Genomic DNA, 23,575 nt, shown 5'->3' with positions numbered 1-23,575 from the left:
ATTCTTTTATTAAAATAAAGCTCACTTGTGAATGCAGAACTCAAGTAAAACCACAACATTAAATGAGATATCTGACGTCATTAATACCAATAATGCTGTGAGCTATTCACTGCATACTAATCTGGAAGGTGATAGAATAGTCTGGATTTACAGAAGGTCTACTGCTGCAACAGCACTTGAAGTGTGACTCCATTCAGAACAATCAGTTCACTTGATTAGTATTTTAAACATCAAATAACTCTACTTGAATACCATGGCTGAAACTCAATTAGACTTGTACAAAAGAACACCACTACTCATGACTTCCACTCTCGAATGAGACAATATGCAGGGGGATTGAAAACTCCACCCCTTCCAAGTTCTTCATGGAGTATTCTTTGTTGACATACAAAGTAATTTATTTTTGTTTCTGGGGTCAAAGTCATAACATTTTGAAAGAACATTCTGAGGGTGCTCTCACAATGGCTGCAGTAGGTCAAGACAGGCAACTCCATCTTACGATGATAGATAGCAATAGCAATAATATTCCACTTATCCCTCACTGAACAGATAATGAGAAAATATTAACAGCAAGGCTGCGATCCTTCAGTCACACATCAAATATCAAGTTCAAGTTTCATTGTCATTCAACCATACACATGCATACAGCTAAATGAAATAGCATTCCTGGGCCAAGGTGCAGAACACAGCACCATATGTACTGTGTATGTGCTAAGCATACACAGCACCATATAGTAACAAGAATAATATTAGCACAAGTCTGAGTGGCGTGGCCTAATGACTGATGGTGCATGGGATTAAATATCTGGTATTTAACTTCAAAAAACATTTTTATTTAAAACAAGTATATTAACTGAACATGCAAACTATACCCATGTTTGGTCAATTGTCTTTGTTATCAAAAGTATTTGTGGTTTACAGTTCACAATGTAGATTAGCCCTTTAATACCAGACATGCATTTAACTACATTTGAACTAAACTGACGCAACATGTACTGCAAATCAAAGATTTTTAAATAATTCATTATCTAGTGCAACAGGACTACAGTTCTCAAAAGGTTATGCCAACTTAATTTAAAAGGAATGCCAAATATTGAACATTTTGACAGATGTCTGACATTTAAATTAGATCATATAAATACAAGTGGCCTTATATTGCACTAAGTGTTGCAGAATGAACTCTGCATGGCTCCATATAGATCATTTCCACTGAAGAACATAATGCAACAGTCTTATGAATTGGAACAGGTATTTGTAAGTCAACATCAGTAAAAAAAAATCATAAACTGAGGATTTAAAACAAAGTTTTATTTATATTTAGGTTGTTAAATTAATTGAATATAGTAAATGAAATCACTTGGAACCCAGGAGCTGACTTAATGTCTATTTGCAAAATATAACACAAAAAGTGCTAAGCGAAGGAAAGAAAAATGCCTGCTGGAACTTACTACAGCTTGCAACATCAAAGCAACAGTCAATTAAATACAAGATCAAAATGTCCTAGAAAGACTGATGCAATTGGAAATTCAAAGAAACCTTGTAGTGATATCATTCCTGACAAGACATCCAATGGTGGACAAAGATTCAACAACGGAAAGCAGCAAATTATTAAAAAATAACTTTTGAAGCATTAGTAGAGATTAAGCCGTTGTCTAAAGATACCACCAAGAAACTGTAAATCAAAGGGGAATAATGTGAGGAATAAATAATGCTATTAAATTTAACTCCTGATCCATAATTCAAAATAGATGATGCATTTTCCACTTTACTTTCAAACTTCTGTTCCATCAACCTTATTCCAATTAAACTATTCAGACTAGGATGAGCAACCCTACTATATAGAATAGTGGTCACCAACCTTTTTAAGCCCAAGATCCCCTACCTCTGCCTTAGTGAAACGCAAGATTGACCCCAGATCGATTAGATACACTCATGCGCACCGGGGCAGAAATGACCAGAAGTAAAACCCCGTAATCCGGAAGCAGAAATAATGTATAAACACCAGGGGTACCCACCCTTTTTTGCTCCACAGATTGGTTTAATATCGACAATATTTTTGCGGACTGGCCGATGGTGGAGGGGTGTGAAACACGACCGGAATACAGCGATACTTGAAGCAGGTTCCTTACATCCAGTCTATTCTGCAATTCAGTTTTTGCGGCTCCCGGCACTTAGTTTCTGTCCTGCTTGCTCACGTTTTTTCCACTGAAAAACTCAACTGGTTTGTCTTTAAGTGCAGGGTGCTTGGACTCAGGGTACTGAAGCAGTCTTGAGGGCTTCATTGCCTCATTAGACAGCCCCCTGCTCACCTGCTGCTGGACGCCTTGGCCAGGTATGGCTGGTCGTGGGTAGGGTGAGAGGACAAGGTCATGGCTGGAGGTCCCCGTGCCGGGGCCATGGCAGTCGCAATCCGGAGAGAGCGACCAACCAAGCGGGGAGTGCGACAGGACGCACCCCCCCCACCCCCCGTAGGATCTATCGGCCGACGAAAGTTTGATTCAGTAGATCACAGTGAGTAAGTTGCTCTGCTACTTAGGAAACCCTGAGCCCGAATTAGGTCGTCTGTGAATATTTTAGCACCGGGTTCCTCACAAACATTCAGTGTGCTATTGTAATCATACAGTAAGATAATTTGATCTCTCACCTCACACCAACCCATTGTTTATCACTATAGTGGAATTTAAGAAGATAAGATAACATGGAATAGGTTGGCGAGATGCTGCTTAGTGGCAACAATAACAAATACAGTATTAGTGTGTGGTTTAAGGAGGCATGGCATGACATCAAAATTAGAATCCTAAGAAATTTTCACAAGGAAGGGAGAAGTTGAGCATTGAAGAAATGGTTTACAAGATATATTTGCCGCAGTCTTTTTGAATCAGGTTGATATAAAAATTCTATAAATAGCCAGTGAGCAGACTAATCAGAGATAAGACAAAGTGGATGGACAGCTGATGTGCAGGAAGACAAGGGACAAGCAAAAGGAGTGACATAACCCTAGAATTGTAGAAAAAAGTGTGAATTGAGAAGATCTATGAACCACCATCATGACAGTCTGACTAGTGTAAATTGTTAACATACTTAAAACAGACCATTTTAAGGTAGATTAATGTGAACTATTGTTTGAAAACTTTCCTATCCTCTACACAATTATTACACAAATTATTGGCAGTATTTCATAGGCAATAATAATGAGCAACATGGTACAATAAGAGTAATCCACACAAATCACTGTCTGTTGAAAGAACTGACAAAGAATAATGTAATGTCTTTTGCTGAAACACTACTTAGTCTTGCTCAAGAACCAAGCCCTGCCTGGGCTGTTTAGAATAGAAGGTGATCTTAACTTTCCTTAATATACATTATTAATAGAGCACAAATATTATTAACAGACATGCTTGTTCTCATAGGAACATGTCTACAAGATAACATCCCATGCACCATCAATTTTCAGACCATGCAACTCAGGGACTTCTGCTAGTATTATTTTTGCAACTATATGTGGTATCACAACTATGTGCTGTGTGTGACTGTGGGTACTGTGTTTTGTACCGTGGTCCTGGAGGAATGGTACTTCATATAACTATGCACAAGTGTATGACTGATGACAATTAAACTTCAGCTTGAACTTTAACAAGTTTCTTTGCTTCACAAGAAATAGGTTTGCATACTTAAGTTTAACAGAGCTAAGCCTAGTTCATTCCCTTAATTTTGATCATTTTAGATAATCTTGTTATATCAAAATTAGTCACTGACTAATTAACTATGATCTACAAAGAAAATAATTCACACAATGCAGAATGAAGTTAATAGTAGAGTTAAGACACTTTTAGCTAATTGCCCAAATAAGAACACACTGAATTGAAGCAAGACAGGTGAACCTGCATCTGCAAAAAAAAAATCACATAAAAAATCATGGGGTTCGTGTTTTTCAAGTAGATAAATCATGTGCATTATTTATAAAATAATAAATTTACTTAGTAAATTTCTGCCCTGACAAAAGATGCTACATTGAAAAGGTCATTATATTTGACACCTTCAATCAGGCTGGAGAACAAAATGAGGGGTGTGAATGCAACAGGGATTTAGGCTTCCAAAATTATTCAGTTCATATATGCATTCAAAGACTTCCTGCTACAATAGTTATTGGACCAGTCCTGTGTGACAAGACATGGTTTCTGGTAATCTCATAACTATGGATTATTTAGTGAAAGTGATCAAAAAATGACAAATTTTACATTGAATTACAGTCTTTGAATTAAAGACTGCACTTCAGTCTTTAACTGGAATCCAAAACTTAAATGTAGCCAACTACACCAATTAAATAGGTATAATTAGCAGGTTTTTGAAGGACATAATCTTCATAGAAGTTTTTGAAGGATATTATGTACGTATTAAAAAAAACTGAGGAATCAATAGTCCATAAAACTAGTCTACCCATGGCCAACAGAAATGGTTAGTAACAGTCCTGAATTCAAGGCATTTTAGAATGTTACTAAAAAAAAGATTAGCACTAAATCTCAATGACTAGTAAAGTTTTATAAAGAAAAATGACCAAAACACCAATATAAAGGGGAAAACAGAATCAAGGAAAAGTGACCAGAAGAATTAAGTTTAAGCAGTGCTTTTTCAAATATGTAATACAGAAGCTATTAAAATAGTAACTGAAAGGCAGAAGAAAAAGATTCAAATGGAGAACAAGGAAATGAGTATACATCCATTTTCACAGCAGAAGGTACAACGTACCAGATAATAGGGAACCAACAGGTTTAAGTAACAGTGAAAAATTAAATAAAAAGGAAGTGTAGGGAAACATAAGTTGCTAAATCTCTTCAGATGACAGTGATCTTCACAAATTTCCCAATTATGTAATTTTCCCAGTGGTTTGATAAAAATAACAGCATATAAGGATTATAAAATAGACAATATGGGGTTGACATCAATTGCCAGAAAATTGCTGAAATTCATTAAATCAGTTCAGCAAAAATTAACATGATTTATATAAGAAAACTAGATCTGAAGAGGGAAGACTAAAAGCAAATGGATGTATCATATTCAGGTTGTCAAACCCCATTACATAGAATGCCAAGTTGCCACACAAAGGTTGCATGGCATTTCACATTAATGCTATCACTGTGTATAAAGATTGTTTTACAAAATAAAATAAATGGGATGCTATTAAGTCAGCAGATTATTAAGACTAAACTAATGCTACTAGAATCACTGCTATTTAAAGTCTATAAAAATAATTTGGATGAAAAGGTTAAGAGTGTAATGCACCCAAACCTGGTTGTGAAGAGACTGGAGAAAAGTGCAGTTTATTCAGAGAGTACATATAGTCTACAAAGAGTGGGTAGGCAAGAAGATGAAGGTATGAGATGGGGAAATGGTTACTTGTTTCTCAGGCATCACAGAAAAGAGCCTATTGAGAACACTGAAAACCTCAATGCACAAGTTCAGAAAGGGATTAACTGGGCAGATAGCAACAAGTTTCTTTTGACTGGAGACTTAAAAGTGGGTTAGTGACAGGACAAGGAATCAAGAACATTTATCACCAAGAGTTGTGGATCATTGGTGTTTGAGTACTTAAGACAGAGACTGATAAATTTTACAAAATACAAATGATACTAAGGGACGTGCACATTGGGTGAACAAACTGGCACAAAATCGAAGGTCAGTTATGATTGTATTGTGTGGCAGAGCTTATGTCCGAGTTTTCAGACTTCTCAAACTGCTTTCACAATAATAAGTAGAATTAAGGGTTTTACCTTCCATAAACAACACATCAAAAGAGCTGTGCAGAAGTTCAATAGAATCTCCAAGTTCCTTGAATGTACATTGGACTTTTAACTTGGTTGCAACTATTACGAACTTAGTAGGAAATGTACCTAATTAACTATAGAATTCAAGAACATGATGAAACAAAATGCAACATTGCCTCTGATGTTATCAGGAAAGAAAAGATCACAAAGCAGTGGTCAGGTTTGTCTTCCAGCTAGCCTTAATGGTTATGGGGCTTTCAATACTTAAAAATACACAAACTCATTCACCTAGCTGATAATAAAGGCTAAAGGGATCAAAACCAAGTTTTAAAAAGATGAATCAAAGGGCATGCCAGGATTTTCTCTCAAAAAAAATAATTGGTGGAGGTGATAAATGTAATTCTGACATGAAAATGTCTGAAGCAAGGTCAGTGATATCAGATGAAATGGTTAAGTTTAAAACCAACAAACTTAGATATCTGCCCATTTTCACTGTATTGCTTCCTTTAATTTATCAGTGTGTCAGAACAACATAATGGTTCAAGTAATGATGTTCTCCTTTATAGCAGTAAGGGTTTTGACATTGGCTAGTGCAAAGGATTGCAATATATGCCAAAGGCAATAGACAACAAATTTTGGATGCAAAGTTATAAAGAGTTTCTTAACACCGTCTTGAATTGATACCAGAACAAGGACTGGGAAGACTAAAACCAAGAACCCACACTGGAGTTATTGAATCAGCAACTTGAGCATGATTTGATGCATGCATTAGAGTATGCAATTATGTTTTAATGTTACATAAATAAACTGAAAGTAAAGACTTTTTCCTGTTATAAATTATGGCCAACAAATCAATTCCATAAGACATGGAAGCAGAACTAGGCCATTCAGCCAATCGAGTTTGCTTCTCCATTTCATCATGGCTGATCCATTCCTGTCTCTCCCCCCATAACGTTTCACATCCTGAATAAACAATCACCTATCAAGCTTCATCTTAAATACAACCAATGACCTGGCCTCCACAGTTGCCTGTGGCAATGAATTGCACAGATTCACCAACCACTGGTTAAACAATTTTCTCATTTCTGTTCTAAATGGATGACCCTCTATTCTGAGGCTGTGCCCTCTGGTCCTAGACTCCCCCCCCCCCATAGGAAACATCATGTCCACATCCACTCAATCTAAGCATTTCGACATTTGATAGGTTTCATTGAGACTCAACCACTCTACCCCCCCCCCGCCCCACCAATTCTTCTAAATTCCAGAGAACAAAAGCCCAGAGCCATCAATGGCACCTCATATACAATAAGCCTTTTATTCACATAATCATTTTCGTGAACTTCCTCTGAACACACACCAAAGTCAGCACATCTTTTCTTAGATAAGGGGCCCAAAACTGCTCATGATACTTCAAGTGAAGCCTCACCAATGCTTTATAAAGTCTCAGCATTACATGTTGCTTTTATATTCTGGTGCTCTTGAAATTAATGCCAACATTGCATTTACATTCCTCCCTAACAACTCAATCTGCAGGTTAACCTTTAGGGAATCCTGCACAAAGATGCCCAAGAGCCTTTGCACCTCAGATTTTTGAATTTTTTCCTCAATTTTAGAAAATAGCCTATGCTTTTATTCCTTCTACCAAAGTGTAAGATGATACACTTCCTGACACTGTATTCCATTTGACACTTCTCTGCTCATTCTAATCTGTCCAAGTTCTTCTGTAGCCACCCTGCTTCCTCAACACTACTTGCCCCTCCACCTATCTTCACATCATCCTCAAACTTGCCAACAAAACCATCAATTCTGTCATTCAAATCATTGACATTCAACATTAAAAAGCAGTGTCAACACTAAAACATTCGGCTACTCACCGGCAGCCAATTAGAAAAGGCTACCTTTAGTCCCATGAAATCCCGCTTTCCTTGGGCTAGTCTAGAGCGTAGGGAAGACACACTGTGGTCCCGCCAAAATGCGTTAGATTGGGACAGCTCCTCCTACCCCGAAACCCTGGTTTGTGTAAATACAATGTAATTTGCTTGCCTGTTACAACTCAGTGCCAAGAAATAACAGACAGCACACTGCATACGATTAATGGAATTACATTTATGAATGCTAACTTAACTAAAAGTTTAGTAAAGAGAAGAAAGAAAAAACAAACAGGCCCATTATAATTCAACAGTCAAATGTGTGTAAGTTGGAGCTCAACTCTTCCAAAAGTAATATTCACCAATCCTCAGTAGTCCGCCACACCTTGCTCCATCGAATCACAGTCCCCCAATGGGCCGAATTCAATGACCGGTTCTCTACAGTGCCTTCACTCTTTATCTCCCGCCTTACAAAGACCCAGCTCACACTGGTGTCAGGCACACAAAAACAAAACCCGCTCCCGATTTGATGGCTCACATTCCAAAGCACCTGTTATCTCTAATCATAACCCAAACACCGCTTCTACAGAACAATCATTATGTTAGCAGTGAAACCTCTACCAGGGCATTACACCCACATCTTGACTCCTGCCAGTCATCTGGTGCTCTATCCATTCTGGCATTTTTCCTCTAATACCACCTATTCTTATTTTGTTAAGCACCCTCATGTGCGGCACCTTGTCAAAGGCCTTCTGAAAATCCTAGTGCACAAAGTTCACTGATTTTCCTTTCTCTATTCTGCTTGCTATTTACTCAAAGATTTCCCTTAATTGTCAGGTGAGATTTTCCCCAAGAAAACCATGCAGACTTTGGTCTATTTTATCATGTGCCTCTAAAGTACCCCAAAATCACATCCTTGATAATAGATTCTCAACATCTTCCCAACCACCAAGGTCAGGCTAACCAGCCTATAATTTCCTTTCATCTGTGTCCCTCCCTTCTTGAAGAGTGGGATGACATTTGCAATTTTCCTGTCCTGCAGAACTATTCCATAATCTAGTGATTCTTGAAAGATCATTACCAATGCCTCCACAATCACTTCAGCTACCTTTCAGAACCTTGGGTCCAGGTGACTTAAATACCTTTGGCACTTTCACTTTTCCAAGTACTTTCTCCACTGTTATAGCAACAGCACTCACTTCTGCCTCCTGACAACCTCGAACATCTGGCATACTGCTCGTGTCTTCCACGGTGGAGACTGATGCAAAATATTCAGTTCATCCACCATTTCCCTATCCTCTGTTACTATCTCTCCAGCATCATTTTGTGGCAGTCCAATGCTGATTCTTGCCTCTCTTTTATTCTTTATATATCTCAAAAAACTTTGATGTTACTGGCTAGTTTACATTCATATTTCATCAGCACGCCCCCACCTCCAGACCCGACTTTTTTTTTTAAAAGTACCTTGCTTTTATTAAATTTCCCCTATCCTCTAGCTTCCCACAATTTTGACTCTATTATATCCCTCTCTTTTGCTTTCATTTTATGTTGGCTTTTAACTTCCCTTGTCAGCTACGGTTGAGTCATACCTTTAGAATACTACTACTTCTTTGGGATGTATCTATCCTGTACACTCTGAATTACTCCTCAAACTCCAGCCATTACTGTTCTGCTGTTATTCCTGTTAGTGTACCCTACCAATCAACCTTGACCAGCTCCTCTCTCATGCCTCTGTAATTTACTTAACTGTAATACTGATACATCTGATGTTAGCTTTTTCTGCACAAATTGCAGAGTGAATTCTATATTATGATCATTGCTTCCTAAATGTTCCTTTACCTTAAGCTCCCTTATCAAATCCAGTTCATTACACAGCACCAAATCCAGAATAGCTGATCCTCTAGTGGGCTCAACCACAAAGTGCTTAAAAAAAAACAGCCTGTAGGCATTCTAAAAATTTTCTCTTGGGAACCAGCATCAACCGGATTTTCCCAATCTACCTGCATACTAAAATCCCCTATGACTATTGTAACATTGACCTTTTGACATGCCTTTTTTATCTCCCATTGTAATTTGTAGCCCACATCCTGGATACTGTTCAGAGGCCTGTATACAACTCCCATAAGGCTCTTTTTACCCTTGCCGTTTCTTAACTTTACCCACAAGGATTTTACATCATCCGTTCCTATGTCACCTCTTTCTAAAGATTTGATTTCAATTTTTACCAACGGAACCATGTCATTCCTTCTGCCTACCTACCTGTCCTTTTGATACAATGTGTACCCTTGGATGTTAGCTCCAAACTATAACCTTCTTTCAGTCATGTCTCAGTGATGCCCAAAACATCATACCTGCCAATCCGTAACTGCATTACAAAATCATCTGCTTTATTTTGTATACTGTGTGCATACAAATATAACACCTTCAGTCCTGTATCCGTCTCTCATTTTGATTTTGTCCCCCTTTTACAGTGCAACTCATCCTACAATTTTGTCCTATCTGCCTGTCCTTCCTGACAATCTCACTATGTACTGCCTCTGCTTGTAAACCAACATCCTCAGCCCTATCATTCTGACTTCCATTCCCCCTGCCAAATTACTTTAAACCCACCTCCCCCTCCCCCAACAACTCTAGCCAACCTGCCCATAAGGATACAAGTCCCCTTGGGTTCAGGCGTAATTCAGGTGTAGGGTCTCTTTTGTACAGGACATATGTTCGTCAGAAGGGATCCCAATGACCTAGGAATCTGAAACCCTGCCACCTGTACGAGTCTTGCAACCACACATTCATCCGCCAAATCATCCAATTCTGACTCTCACTGATGCATAGCATAGGCAGCAATCCATAGATTGCTACTCTGGAGGTCCTGCTTTTCAGCTTTCTACCCAGCTCCCGAAATTCTCCTTCCAGGACCACCTTGCTTTTCCTACCTATCTCATTGGCACCAATACGTATCTAAACTTCTGGGTGCTCCCCTCTCCCTTTATAATTTTGTAATCAGTGATGTCTCTATCTGGGAGGCAACATACTATTTGGGTGTCTCTATCACATCTACAGAATCTTGTGTCTACTCCTCTAACTAAGGAATCCTCCATCACCATTGCAGTCCTCTTCTACTTCCTTCTCTTCTGAGCCACAGTGCCAGAGAACCGGTGGCTTCAGATCTCTCTCCCCAACACCCCCTCCTCCACCACTACACCTTCAACAATATCCACAACAGTATACTTTTTATTGAGGGTGAAGGCCACAGAGGTACTCCCATTTCAGCGGGAGTTGCCCATTTCCTTTCCTTCCCCCGAGTTACCCATTTTCCTGCCTCATGCAACTTAGAGCATCTCCTCTGCTTCCTGTACAAGTTGAAGGTCATCAGCCTGCAGCCCCAGCACATTAACACACTCTCTGAAGAGCAACAACTTGGTGCACCTGGTGCAGATGTGGCTATCCAGGAGGCTGGAGGTCTCCAGAATTCGCACATCTCACACAGCGAACATAGTCCCTGGAGCCATCCTCGATGCTCTAACTATTCACTAACAGATGAAAAATGAAGAAACTTAACAGATTTGTAGCTCAGCCAATATGATGAGCCAAAGCCTCCCTACTTTAACAATGGCCTCTTCACTTGGCACTCTCTTTTTTTTTTATTTGCCCTTGCTAATGTTTGAGGCCTCCTGCATTGATTTGACTGACTGTGCTGCCAAAAAGATTCAGAACACCATCACGAACCTTCATGTAACTTTGGCCAAGAAAAATCAGGATATATTCTGGCAAAGTGGTAGTCAATCAAGTAAGAATCAAAAAGTTTACTGCAATATATCTGAGACAGTATGTATCAATAAATCTTGACTGATGACATTTGTCATCAAGAATGAGTTGCTCAAAAAGCTATGATCCAGAACCCAATTGAGAATCTTGATATCATCTCTGCTCAGTGATGTATGACAATCCCTACATTATGATATCAGCGAGCATGCTTGTTATTTATTTAATGAGATACAGCACAGAGTATATGCTCTTCTGGCCCTATGAGCCATGCCATAACCCACATGATCACCTTACAGTAAAGCGATGTGTTAAGCATACTGTGAATTCAAATTTCACTTGTGATTTAAAACAATTAGGCCAGAATATTTTCAACTAGAAATATTGTATAGATTTTGGGTTTACATTACAGATAAAGACTCTGTATGCAATAAGTCACCTAACATTGGTAGGTCACATAAATGCTAATGGCAGGCATTAGTTACAAAAGATATAGTAGCAAAGCAAAGAACTTGGAAATCTCACTACTACTACCCTTCATTTCAGAGACGCTCAGTGAGGATGAAATTCGAGTAATAAGGTGCTGGACTTCTAAATGATTCTTGCAGAACTCCATCAATGCAAGAATGGAATTTGCTATAAGCAAATTATTAATGTTTACAACATTTACCTCCTCTTCATCTGCCTCCACATCTTCAGGCTCAACAACAGTAATGGTGGACCCAGGTTTGTACCATGCAAGTTGCAGGTCCTGTCCTTTAAAGCGAATTCCATGTAAAGCAGCCTGAAAACCACATTCAATAGAAAACAAAATCAAATATGTGACATATTGAAAGGCACATCAAGAAACAAAGCCAAAGTTAACAATTTAATTGTTTAGTTTCAAATAATTAAGCTGCTTGAATAAAACTTCAAAGCAAATCAGGCACTCTGAACTATCAAATGCAGTCTTATTGGCTTTTTAAATATGTATGGAATAGTACACAATACATATTTGTAAGAAATGGTTTAAATTCCCAACCATAACAAACCCAAAATATATATTAGGTCAGTGAAAGCAATATGTTAAGAGTAAAACAAGAAAAATCATGCAGAAGGTACTAACAAAACAAAATGCGCAGAGTTCAAATATACATTTACAATAAAAGTAAAATATGCATGAAAAATATTGAGAAAATTCTAACTGATCAACAAAAAGCTAAGCACAGCTCAAACCATCTATAACATCGCCACAACTGTTATTGGCAGAATTTCAGATGATGACGAGGTGTACACGAGTGAGATATGTGGGCTGGTTGATTTGAGTTTCAATAACAAATTTATACTCAATGTTAGCAGTAAGATTGAGGAATTGACTGTGGACTTTAGAAAGGGGAAGTCAGGAGAATGAACACCTGTCTTCATCAATGGATCAGAAGTGGAAAAGGTAAGCGCCTTCAAGTTCTTGGGCATCAACATCTCAGAGGATCTATTCTGGGGCACTACATATTGATGTAATTACGAAGAAGGCACACCAACTAGCAGTTATACTTTTTGAGGAGATTTGGTATGTCAACAAAGACTAGCAAATTTCCACAGGTGTACTCCTGAGAGCCTTCTGACTGGTTTCATTGCTGTCCAGTACAAGCATCCAATGTACAAGATCGTACATAGGCTGCAGAGGGTTGTTAACTCAGCTAGCTTCATCACGGGTGTTACCTCCCCACCATTTATATCTTCAAAAAGCAATGTCTCAAGAAGGCGGCATCCATTATTAAGGATCTTCATCATCCAAGACATACTCTCTTCTAATTACTACCATCAGGGAGTAAGTACAGGAGAATAAAGATGCACACTCAACTTTTTATGAACATTTTCTTCCCCTCTGTCAGATCTCTGAATTGTTCGTGAACAATACTTCACTATTTTTCTCTCGTTTTGCATTTTTATAGTTCTTACTGGAACTTATAGTAATCTTTTATGTATTTGCACTGTACCGCTGCTACAAAACAGTACATTTCACAACATATATCAATGATAATAAGCCTGATTCTAGAAACCAAAGAAAACATAGGGGGTGTCTGAAGAATGAAAAATCTAGTCAAGCAGAATAGTGCCCTGGACTTCAGAATTTAAAAAAAAGGCAGGCACAACAATAGTGTACCAATCCCATCAGGGACACCCATTTCAAGAAACAGCATCGTTTTACTGGGCACTTAATATTTGACATGACAAATAAAAATCTTTCATGATCTTCATGCCTGCTTCATTATTCAATAAAATCTTTGCTCATCTTTGTCCATCACTTTCCGGGAGCAACCTTACTTTAACATCCAGGTATCCGTTGAATTCTGGTGTGGTTCCTCAAACTTACCCTGATCTTCCATTTGTAAAATACTTCAATCTTCTGTTCCACTCCCACCCCTTGCCACTCAGTTTCTTTAACTCAACCCAACTTCAAGGCAGAATACCCCAGGGAGTAAAGTATTCATTACGGACGCAATCAGTAATTCAGGTACAAATTACACCAATTTGTTGAATATTGAATAAAGTTAATCAATTTTGTAAAAGTGTTTTTGCATTGAAAAAAAATCCCATGATATAATTTTAGTGAATGATTTATTCAACTTTTTAAAGTAACTCTCATATTTCCACTTAACCCCATGTAACTCTACCCTTCATAACTCCCCCACTGGTTTTCCCATACCCAACAAGTACGCCCATCATGCAAAACTTTCCCGTGCAATGGCAGCAAATTAACACCTGTCATTTCACTTTTTTTGTCGCTATCCAGGGACCTAGTCTTTCCAGATGATGCAGCCAATCAATTGCATCACTGTAGTTGGTGTCCACAAATGGTCTCTTCAGTGGAGAAACACATGCAGACTGAACTACCACTTCATGAATCACTTGCATTCACAGTCTGAAGGCTAAGACAGAATCCCCTGCCATTTTCATATTCCATCCCACTCTAATCTAGTTCTGGTCTCCTCACTGTTATAGCAAGGCCAAGCAAAGTTGAGGAAAGGAACTTCATCCTCCATTTGGACACAAAGCAGAACCGATGATCAAATCTCCAACTTCTAGTAATTTAATTTTGGATTCTATTGGTTGTTTCCACTGTTAAGTCATCCAATCATGATACTGACTCAAGTTTTTCCAAACTCATCTCACCCCTCCTGACTGCTATTTAATCATTCCCATTTTTAAAAAAAACAATTCCTACAGCAACCCTGTCCTCAACTTATCACAGACATTCCCATTGACTCATCCGTCCCTCCCTTCACCTTCTCTGCAATGTAAAACAATTCTTGTTCTTTTCTACAGTACTGGAGGGTCTTTTTCCTCTCCACAGATGCTGCATGACCTGTTGAGTGTTTTTAGCATTTCCTGTTTTTGTGGTGGAAAATACTGCATTTGAAATTCTGTAATTTTTAGGTTAGCTCCAAATGGACAAGTACCAGTGCAACCTCATGGAAGCTCCCTCCATGGCTTCTCAAACACTTTACAGTGCTTTAGCCTTTACATGTACTTTTTTATCTTATTAAAAAGAGCTTCCATTTTCTCTCAGACAACAGGTGTAGAAAACAAGAGTGGGCACAGGTGCTTAAGATAGTGATTCATCTGGCAGGTTCATCTTCTCAATTACTCCTGGGCCAGCTGCATTATCCTTCCTGCACCACCTTCTATTTTTGCAGAAGAGCTTCGAGCATACTCTGAATTTCATTATATGAAATTATATGAATATGAAATATGAATGGATTCTATATAATTGGACTATTAGTTATCTGGGGCAGTTGTTTATTTGGGACAACCCTTAAAGAACAAAAACTGATCAAGAAAATAGCCAGGATTCATTTGTTTATGTGGGACACTATGCCAGTTAATTGTAATACTTTTTCTAAACTTTCAATTTGGAAATTTCCTGAAGGAAAGCTAGGGAAGGATGAAAAAGAAAATAAACAATGGAAAAAACATTTAGTTACAAGGAAGAGTTGAAACTTAAATCAATAAAGTTGAGATCAGAACTGAAAAGGCACATAAATAGAGAAAAGAAGAGGATGCAGTCAAAAGTGTAGGGTAATATAAAGGTGGCTCAAGAATCTTCGACCAACAGCAATATTAAGAATAAGACGTTGGAAACCAAAATACAGACACACAAAATACCAAAAGCTTATTTAGATGGAATGGAATAAGCTTATGGACTGATTTAAGAAAAAAAACATTTCAACATAACATATTGAAAGGAGTCAAAAGAGCTTAGGAGTCACAGGATGCAGATCAGGGAACAAGTGAGAGACATGGAAGTCAATTTTGGAAACAAAATACAATCTAGAAATCCAGAACAATGCACTCAGCAGGCCAGGCAGCATCTATGGAAAAGAGGAAATAGTCAACATTTCCGGCCAAGACCCCTTTTCAGGACCATTATAAGTATTACAAAAACAGAGATATAATTTTCAGCAGGAGCAAGGATAATGTGGATTAAGTGAAAGCATGAGATTAAATATTCAGGTCTTTATTAACATTAACATCCAGATTTTCCATGGCCTTTCTTCAATACAAGTGAATGACTGGATAAAAGCAATGGACTACTTTATTATAGATAAAGAGGAGAAAAGTTTTGATTTGTCCACAAAGGAGCTTCAGAAGTGTGACTCATTTCTGAAAATATATATAAATTCCAGATAAATTAAGTTGAACAACAGTCTATTTGTTCACAAGACTACACCTCCACTGAGGAAAAAAAAATTTTTTTTTTAAATAAGCAAAGGAATTTAATAATACTAATACTTGACTCTTTGCCTATTATAAATCAGTATGAAATAGTTAAGGTTTCAAAGACAGCACATTAAATTTAACTAATTAAAAAAAAAACAGTAAATAAACCTATCCTAACCTAAGTTATAAAAGTGAAAAGCAAAAATATACTAATGCCTCCCTGCAGTAAGAAAGCTAACCACTAATTATAAAGCCAGCCAACATGCCACAAAACTATATATTGAACTTCTGCCATAACTAGAACATGTGGCACAGTAAATAATCATTTAACATTTGTATTTAAAAATACACTGAAACAATTACATTAAAACATTGAAATAACAAATGTAAACAAATATGAACACATTAGTAGCTTAACAAAGAAACCAGAGTTACAAGATTTATCACATAATGCGGATATAAGCATAATGAGAATTGTAGGAACAATTACTTCTTCAATGACATTTTTATGTGAATTATGTAATATTACTAACCCTTGTTATAAATTTTAACATTTAAACTAGACATAAATTTCAGCAGCTACAGTTGCATTTAAAAGTAGATGTACTTCTAAGACTGGATCTTTAGCAGAATAAAGTTAAACTAAATTTTCCCGGGGCATAGATATTTTTCTATTGCAATGCAGCCACTTTATACTGTGGGTGTATTCAATAGCATATAACTATGTAAAAACACTTGGCAGAATAAATTATTATACTGCCAAACTAAAAAAAAAGTATTTATGGTTTTAGCTTTCCTTTGCCCTTCACTCCCAACCACTGAGAGACACTGCCACCTTGACATGCTCAGATGTTGAAAAATATTAATGTAGAATATTACATGAAGTGATCCACATATTTAATTAAAGTTCAAAATCTCCATCTTTTTCAACCAATGAAATGGTGGTAATCAATGCCAGTTGTGGAACAGCTGTAAGCCACAAGCCTGTGAACTCTCTGTGCAGGTCACACAATGGCAAGAATGTTAAGGGTCGCTGAAATTAGATTTGTTTCCTACACAGCTTGTGAAGAAGTAACTTTTTCTTTTATAAGTGTATGAATGCTCACATTGTTAAAGCACGTTTATGAAATGGAAAGTATTTACTTACAGCTTCTGCTTCCGCCCTGGTCTTGTATGTGATGATTGCATGACAAGAACCATCATCAATTTGACAATCCTCAATTTCACCAAATTGCTTGAAAGAGAAAGAGTTTTCTTAAAAAATCTAAGAAGTTTCAGTATTTTATAATTAAACTTTCAAGCTTAATTAACCAAAAGGAATGTACTGAACTGGAAATTTAAAAAAAATGCAGCTGGATAATCTGAAACATTCCTGTGTACAGCAAAAAGACATATTTAAACAAGATCCCAAAATATTTAAAAACTATAGACCCTGAAAATATATGCCTTTCTAATTTTGTAAAAGGGACATGTTACAATATAGTTTGTGTTGCAACTTAGATACAACCCATTCAATTAACTATTTTTTTGTAATACGATTCCACAACAGAAAACACAGAAAAAAGTGAAATGCAAAAAATATGCAGAATCCATGGGTGGTAGTTTGTCATGAAACTCACTGGTTGAAGAAATGACAGAAGATGTGTCTAAATGGATACAGTGGCATAGCAAAGCTATTCATAAAACATTGCACCATTTTATTGCTTTCTGCAGAACCATGCATGTTTAACATTCAGGAGCTCCATTTGACTCACCAAGTAAGCTACATTTACAGAGCATTCCAAAATTAATGCCGCTCTTAACTTAAGATTAAGTAACTATGTATTAAGGAAATACAGTATCTAAAATTATTAAATATGATATATACAATTGTTAAATACAAATAACAATTATAAAATATTGTCACATCAGTGCTTAAGTTTAAACTGTGTTACTTCATTTGCTGCAACCAAAAGGATGTTAAAGCTCACCAGAGGATCCTGCAATTAAACTGGACATGGTATGAAAAAATTTGAGATGTTGCAATTAAATTGGAAATGGTACTAAAAAATTTAAGGAGATGATACTGAGTGGAAGGCTTGAGTTACAAAGTGGGGCTGGATCGGTTAGTATCATTACCCCCATCTCTATAGGGAGAAGGCAGGAACGGGGTACTGATTGTGGATGATCAGCCAAGATCACATTGACTGGCAGTGCTCACTCGAAGGGCCGAACGGCCTACTCCTGCTCCTATTGTCTACTGTCTATCTCCAGATTACAGAAACCCGAGAGGTGATCCAGAGGGGCATAGATAACCAGGCTAGTCTTTGTCCCCAGATATGGAAGTCCAAAACAAGAGGGCAAAAGTTTAATGCGAGTAGGGAAAGATTTAAAAGGGCAACTTTTTGCCTCCCACACTGAGTGTGCTGTGTATATATCAGAATCAGCGACATACATTGTGAAATTTGTTAATTTAGCGGCAGCAGTACCATGCAATACATAATATAAAGAACAAAATAAAACAAATGGAACAAATTGCCAGAGAAAGTGTAGAGATTGGTACAATAATGATATTTAAGACATCTGTACAAGTTCATGATTAGTAAAGAAATAGGAGGGATATAGATAGATAGAAGTTGATACTTGGTAAGCACAGAGCTTGTTTTCTATGCTCTATAGCTCTATGACTGGTAGTATATTCTTTGAAAACTGGTATCGTCTGCGTAAACAAAGCCCAAGACCAATTTCAAGTCAGTTCAAAATTCTTTTGTACTTAGCACGTTTTAAACTTCCCTCTTCCTTCACAAATATTCCTGACACTTACTGCTGGGACACATCTGATGTCAATAAAATTCTGAATGCATGTCACATCCATGCATTTATTTATCCCCTAACTCCGGATGACAAAAAATCTAGTACTTCAAATATCAAATATGTTATATTTGGTATACTACTCTGGAAACCACACATATTGACTTGGAAACAGGTAAATGTGAAACCATGCCCAAGAGAAACAGAATGCCCAATTAGTATTAACAAAAAGCACAGTACTTATCAACAAAACTTCAGCCCATTTGAGATTGATGAAAGTCAATTACCGAACAAAATGACATTTTCAATTATTCTCAAAGAAAAATTGTTATTCAATTCTACTTTTAAAAGATAAAACCATTCTAAAAAGAAACTGTAAGGAATTAAAGTTTTAAAAATGTTACTAGAAAAATTTGACTTCCTGGGTCAAGGCATTTCAGAAGGATTCATGAAATCTCAAACGGATCACAAAAGGGTTACTTAATGGATAGAATAAAGTAAATAGGAAATCCTCTCTACTATGCATTAATTTTAGCTTTCAAAGCTGCTACTGTTTACATAAGAGCAAAGTTAATAACATCGAAGCAAAATTAGTATGTTCTTGAGGCATCTGCAGGAATGATACTCAACTGAGGAATAATTTAGATGTAGGCATGTTTACATGACAAGGTAATGGTATTTCACTGATATTTTTGGATAATAGTTATCTTAATGGAAATCATAATGGTATTTCAGAATTATAAACCATTTTTTGATTTTAACAGATTTGATAGATTTGAAGCAAAGATCCCAAAGGCAGTAATAACAGATGAGAGGGAAAATTTTCTTATCAAAGCATGCTGCACTGGGTAGAGATATGGAAGGAGAATGGCAAGGTAGGTTAGACATCATTGACATGGTATCAAAACTTAAACACAATCCAGTCTGCTTGTCTTTCTTTGCAAGCTTTGTAACTAAGTATCAGCTAGGTCAAAGTTGTACCCTGAAGTATTCATTTAACAAATGTACTCAAAGAAATTGAAGATACTCAGAATACATGCATTCAATGGTGCAGAAACTTTGCATTAATAAATGGTGCATTTTTATGTTCCTATTTGGAAGCTGACAGAGCAAACCTGGCAGTGGTCAAGATCTAATATCCTGTTGAATGACCCTACAAAATCTGTCAAGTTGATAAATTTACAATTATACTTACTGCAAAATGTGGCAGGACTTCATCTTGGTCCCCTTCTGAAAACCCAGAGATATCCAATGACTTTGGACGATGGTCAACTACTGAGTGAAAAGGCAGACTCCGACCTCGGCCACGATGTCCCCTGCCTCTACCCCTGTGCCCGCCTCGGCCTCTGGTGTTATGCCCTCTCCCACGAACAGAGGAAAGGATCCCTCGTTTGGCAGCCTGAAACACAAATGCACACATATGACATGCTGATTCCTTTTACATGCTAAATGAAAATTACTAACAGAAAACTCAATCTCATTTTCCTTGAAAAGTAAAATCTTTGAATCTGTCATTGAGAGTGTAGCAAGGATAAAGTAACTAACTTCAATAAACACCAAAATGGCCAGTGTTTCAAATCAAATTGGTTGGCACTGAAAAATCAAAAATACTGCGCATGCAGAAATCTAAAAAACAGAAAATGCTGGAAATATTCAGGCCAGGGATTAACGATTCAAGTCCAAGACTGCATCAGAACCAAGATCATTCATCATTGCCAAAAGATACTTGCTGGTTTACTTTATCCTCGACATTAATTCAGTTCTGATGTAAGAGCATGACCCAAAATATCGACTATCCTTCAGCCTCCATGGACGATGTCATATCCACCGACTTCCTCCAATAGTTAATCTCATGCTCCAGATACCAATGTTCTGCAATGTTTTGTCTCTAAACCCCTTCTCAGCTTCAAGTGGTAAATAATTCACTAAGAGTATACTTGGTTCTTAATCCTTCACCAGAGGAAGCATACTCAGCTTCCATTCTGAGGAAAGTTGTCAGAACTTTATCACTAACAACTTATAATTATTCTACAGTAGTGTCCACTTTTGAAATACAAAATGTTAAGTGGAACAGTAGGCTGGCCATTAGAAGATATACAATAGAAAGGAACCACTATGTGGTTTGTTGAGTATATTAAGCTAGCATGCAATGCTGCCATCTGGTTTGCTGACTATATTAAACTAGCATGCAATGCTGCCATCCTCTGTAAATTAATATTATTGCAACACAGTTCTTGTTTTTTTTTCTTTTTGGATCAGTTTGACTTTGTCCTCAAGTTGAAAATAGCAGAAGTATAATGAATAGCCTTGCATCGAGTAAGGTCAGCAGAGATTACACTGGAAACATGAAGGTAAATATTGCAAGTTTTATTTCAGAAGCCTAAACTTAGCTCAAATCCTGAGGAAAGTAAAACCATGAAGAGAAAAGCAAACCATAATGCAAAAAGATTCTTTTTTTAAATTAGGAATACTGGATGCACAAACAGTCACTGAAAACCGGATTTCCTTTACGAAAAATAATAATATTAAAAAGCTCTGGCAATAAATTCTCAATAATATATTTGCTATTTTTATGTGACCACAGCTGGAAAGTGTGCTTTCCCCCTAAAACAAGAACATGATCAATTATGTAAAAGCAGTAAATATTTAAATACAATTTACAAGACACAACAGTACAGCACAGGAAGAACCCCTTCTATACACATCTACACCAAGCGCAATACCAATCTAAGTAATCCTACCTACCTGCCCATAGTCTATATCCCTTTATTCCTCGTGTTCATGCATCCAATGGAATGCTTCTATTTAAAATGCTGCTATCCTATCTGTATGCATCACTTCTCCTACAGTAGATTCCTGACATCTACAATTTCCTCTGTGAAAAAGGTCTGAATCGCAGATTTCCTTAAAAACATTCTCCCCAAACCTTAAGCCTATGCCCCAGAATATCTGACATATCCACTCTGGGGAAAAGATCATCTACCTCATCTGTGCCCATCATAATTTTATATACTTCAATCAGGCCACCCCTCAGCCTCTGATACTCCAGAGAAAATAATTCAGGTTTGTCAAACCTCTCCTTATAGCTAATATACTTCAACCTAGGCCTTCGACACCCTCTCCAAAGCTCTTTGGTAATGCATCGACCAGAACTGCACAGAATACTCCAAAGGTGGACTAACTAAATTTTTATACAAAGAAGGAAAAAAAAACTTTGCAAAATAAAGCAAATTGAGATGGATTTAGTTGCCAGAAAGAACTTAAAAGCTTGTTAAACTTCAAATTGTTACACTTGTTTTACCTCTAATTGAAGTTCATTATATTTCTTTCGTAGTTCAGTGATATCTTCTCCAGCTTGCACTTTCTTATACAAGTCCAGTTCAGTGTCTAGTAGTTCTCTTTGCATCTATTTAATAAAAATCAGTATTTGTGTAAAGCTGGCTATCAGGTGACTGCTGCAAATCAACATGGAAGCAAGATTCTCAAACCAATGTCACTTCCTCAAAAGCTATGCAAAAATTAATTAAGCTTAGGTCTGTTGGGAAAAGAAATTGGGTGGAGGGGGAGAGTGAAACTGATTTCCACTTCAGATAACCAATTTGGACTGAGAACTTTACTAGTAGACAGCAAAATGGACAACTTAGTTCAAACCAGGGAAAAAATAACAACTCAAAACAAAAAAAACACGGAGGAAAAAAGAAAGTGAGTTTGGGCAGTTGGTGTAACTGCAACAAACATATTCAAAATGAGGGGGGAAAAACAGGGTAAATAACATTAACAACAGGAATAAGTTGGACTGGAGCAAGATGTAAATGGAAGAGCAGGGTCATACAGACTTCACTTAACAGTAACCTCTCTTACTCAATGTCAGCAAGACCAAGGAGCTGATTATTGACTTCAGGAAAAAGTCATGTACAAGAGGTCCATGAGCCAGTCCTCAATGAAGTATCAGAAGTAAAGTAGGCCAGCACTTTTAAATTCCTTAGTGTTATTACTTCAGAGGACCTGTCCTGGGTCCAGCACATGAGTGCAATTATGAAGAAAGCACCGCAATGCCTCCAGTTCCTTAGAAGTTTGCAAAGATTTGGCATGACATGTAAAACTGACAGACTTATATATGTGTACTGACTGGTTGCATTACAGCCTGGTACGGAAACACCAACGCCCTTGAACAGAAAATCCTACAAAAAGTTACAGATATGGTCAGTCTGTCAGGGATAAAGCCCTCCCCACGACTGAGCACATTCACATGAAATGCCATTGCAGGAAAGCAGCATCCATCATCCCACCACCCAGGACATACTCTCTTCTTGCTGTTGTCATCGGGAAGATACAGGAGCATCAGGACTCATGCCACCAGGTTCAAGAACAGTTGCTACCCCTGAACAAGCAAGCTCTTGAACCAAAAGAGATCATTTCACTTGCCTCTTCACTGAAATATTCCCATAACCAATGGTCTCACTTTCAAGGACTCATCATCTGTTTCCATATTTATTGCTTACTTATTATTACTTCTTTCTTATAGTATTTGGACAGTATGTCATCTTCTGCACATTAGTGAATGCCCAAGCTGGTGCTGTCTTTCAGTGATTGTTACTGGTTATTATTTTACAGATTTATTGAGTGTGTAAGAAAATAAACCTCAGGGTTGTATATAGTGACATATATGTACTTTGATTACACATTTACTTTGAA

The 23,575-nt window shown here is 37.3% G+C and overlaps 1 protein-coding gene across 3 annotated transcripts in view; it reads right to left on the bottom strand.

Annotated features, from left to right (window-relative positions):
- The window catches only part of rbm26 (RNA binding motif protein 26), a 128,142-nt gene that overhangs the window by 1,298 nt on the left and 103,269 nt on the right, over positions 1-23,575 (bottom strand). For all 3 annotated transcript variants that reach the window (XM_059970392.1, XM_059970395.1, XM_059970394.1), the window contains 4 exons: positions 22,182-22,286; positions 20,076-20,279; positions 17,238-17,324; positions 12,060-12,173 (listed from right to left, as the gene is read on the bottom strand). In XM_059970392.1, the coding sequence (XP_059826375.1) occupies positions 12,060-12,173; positions 17,238-17,324; positions 20,076-20,279; positions 22,182-22,286 (510 nt within the window). The remainder of the gene's footprint in view (positions 1-12,059; positions 12,174-17,237; positions 17,325-20,075; positions 20,280-22,181; positions 22,287-23,575) is intronic.

Source organism: Hypanus sabinus, chromosome 5 (assembly GCF_030144855.1).
Source record: "Hypanus sabinus isolate sHypSab1 chromosome 5, sHypSab1.hap1, whole genome shotgun sequence".
NCBI lineage: Eukaryota > Metazoa > Chordata > Chondrichthyes > Myliobatiformes > Dasyatidae > Hypanus > Hypanus sabinus.
This window is presented reverse-complemented; position numbering and strand designations above follow the sequence as displayed.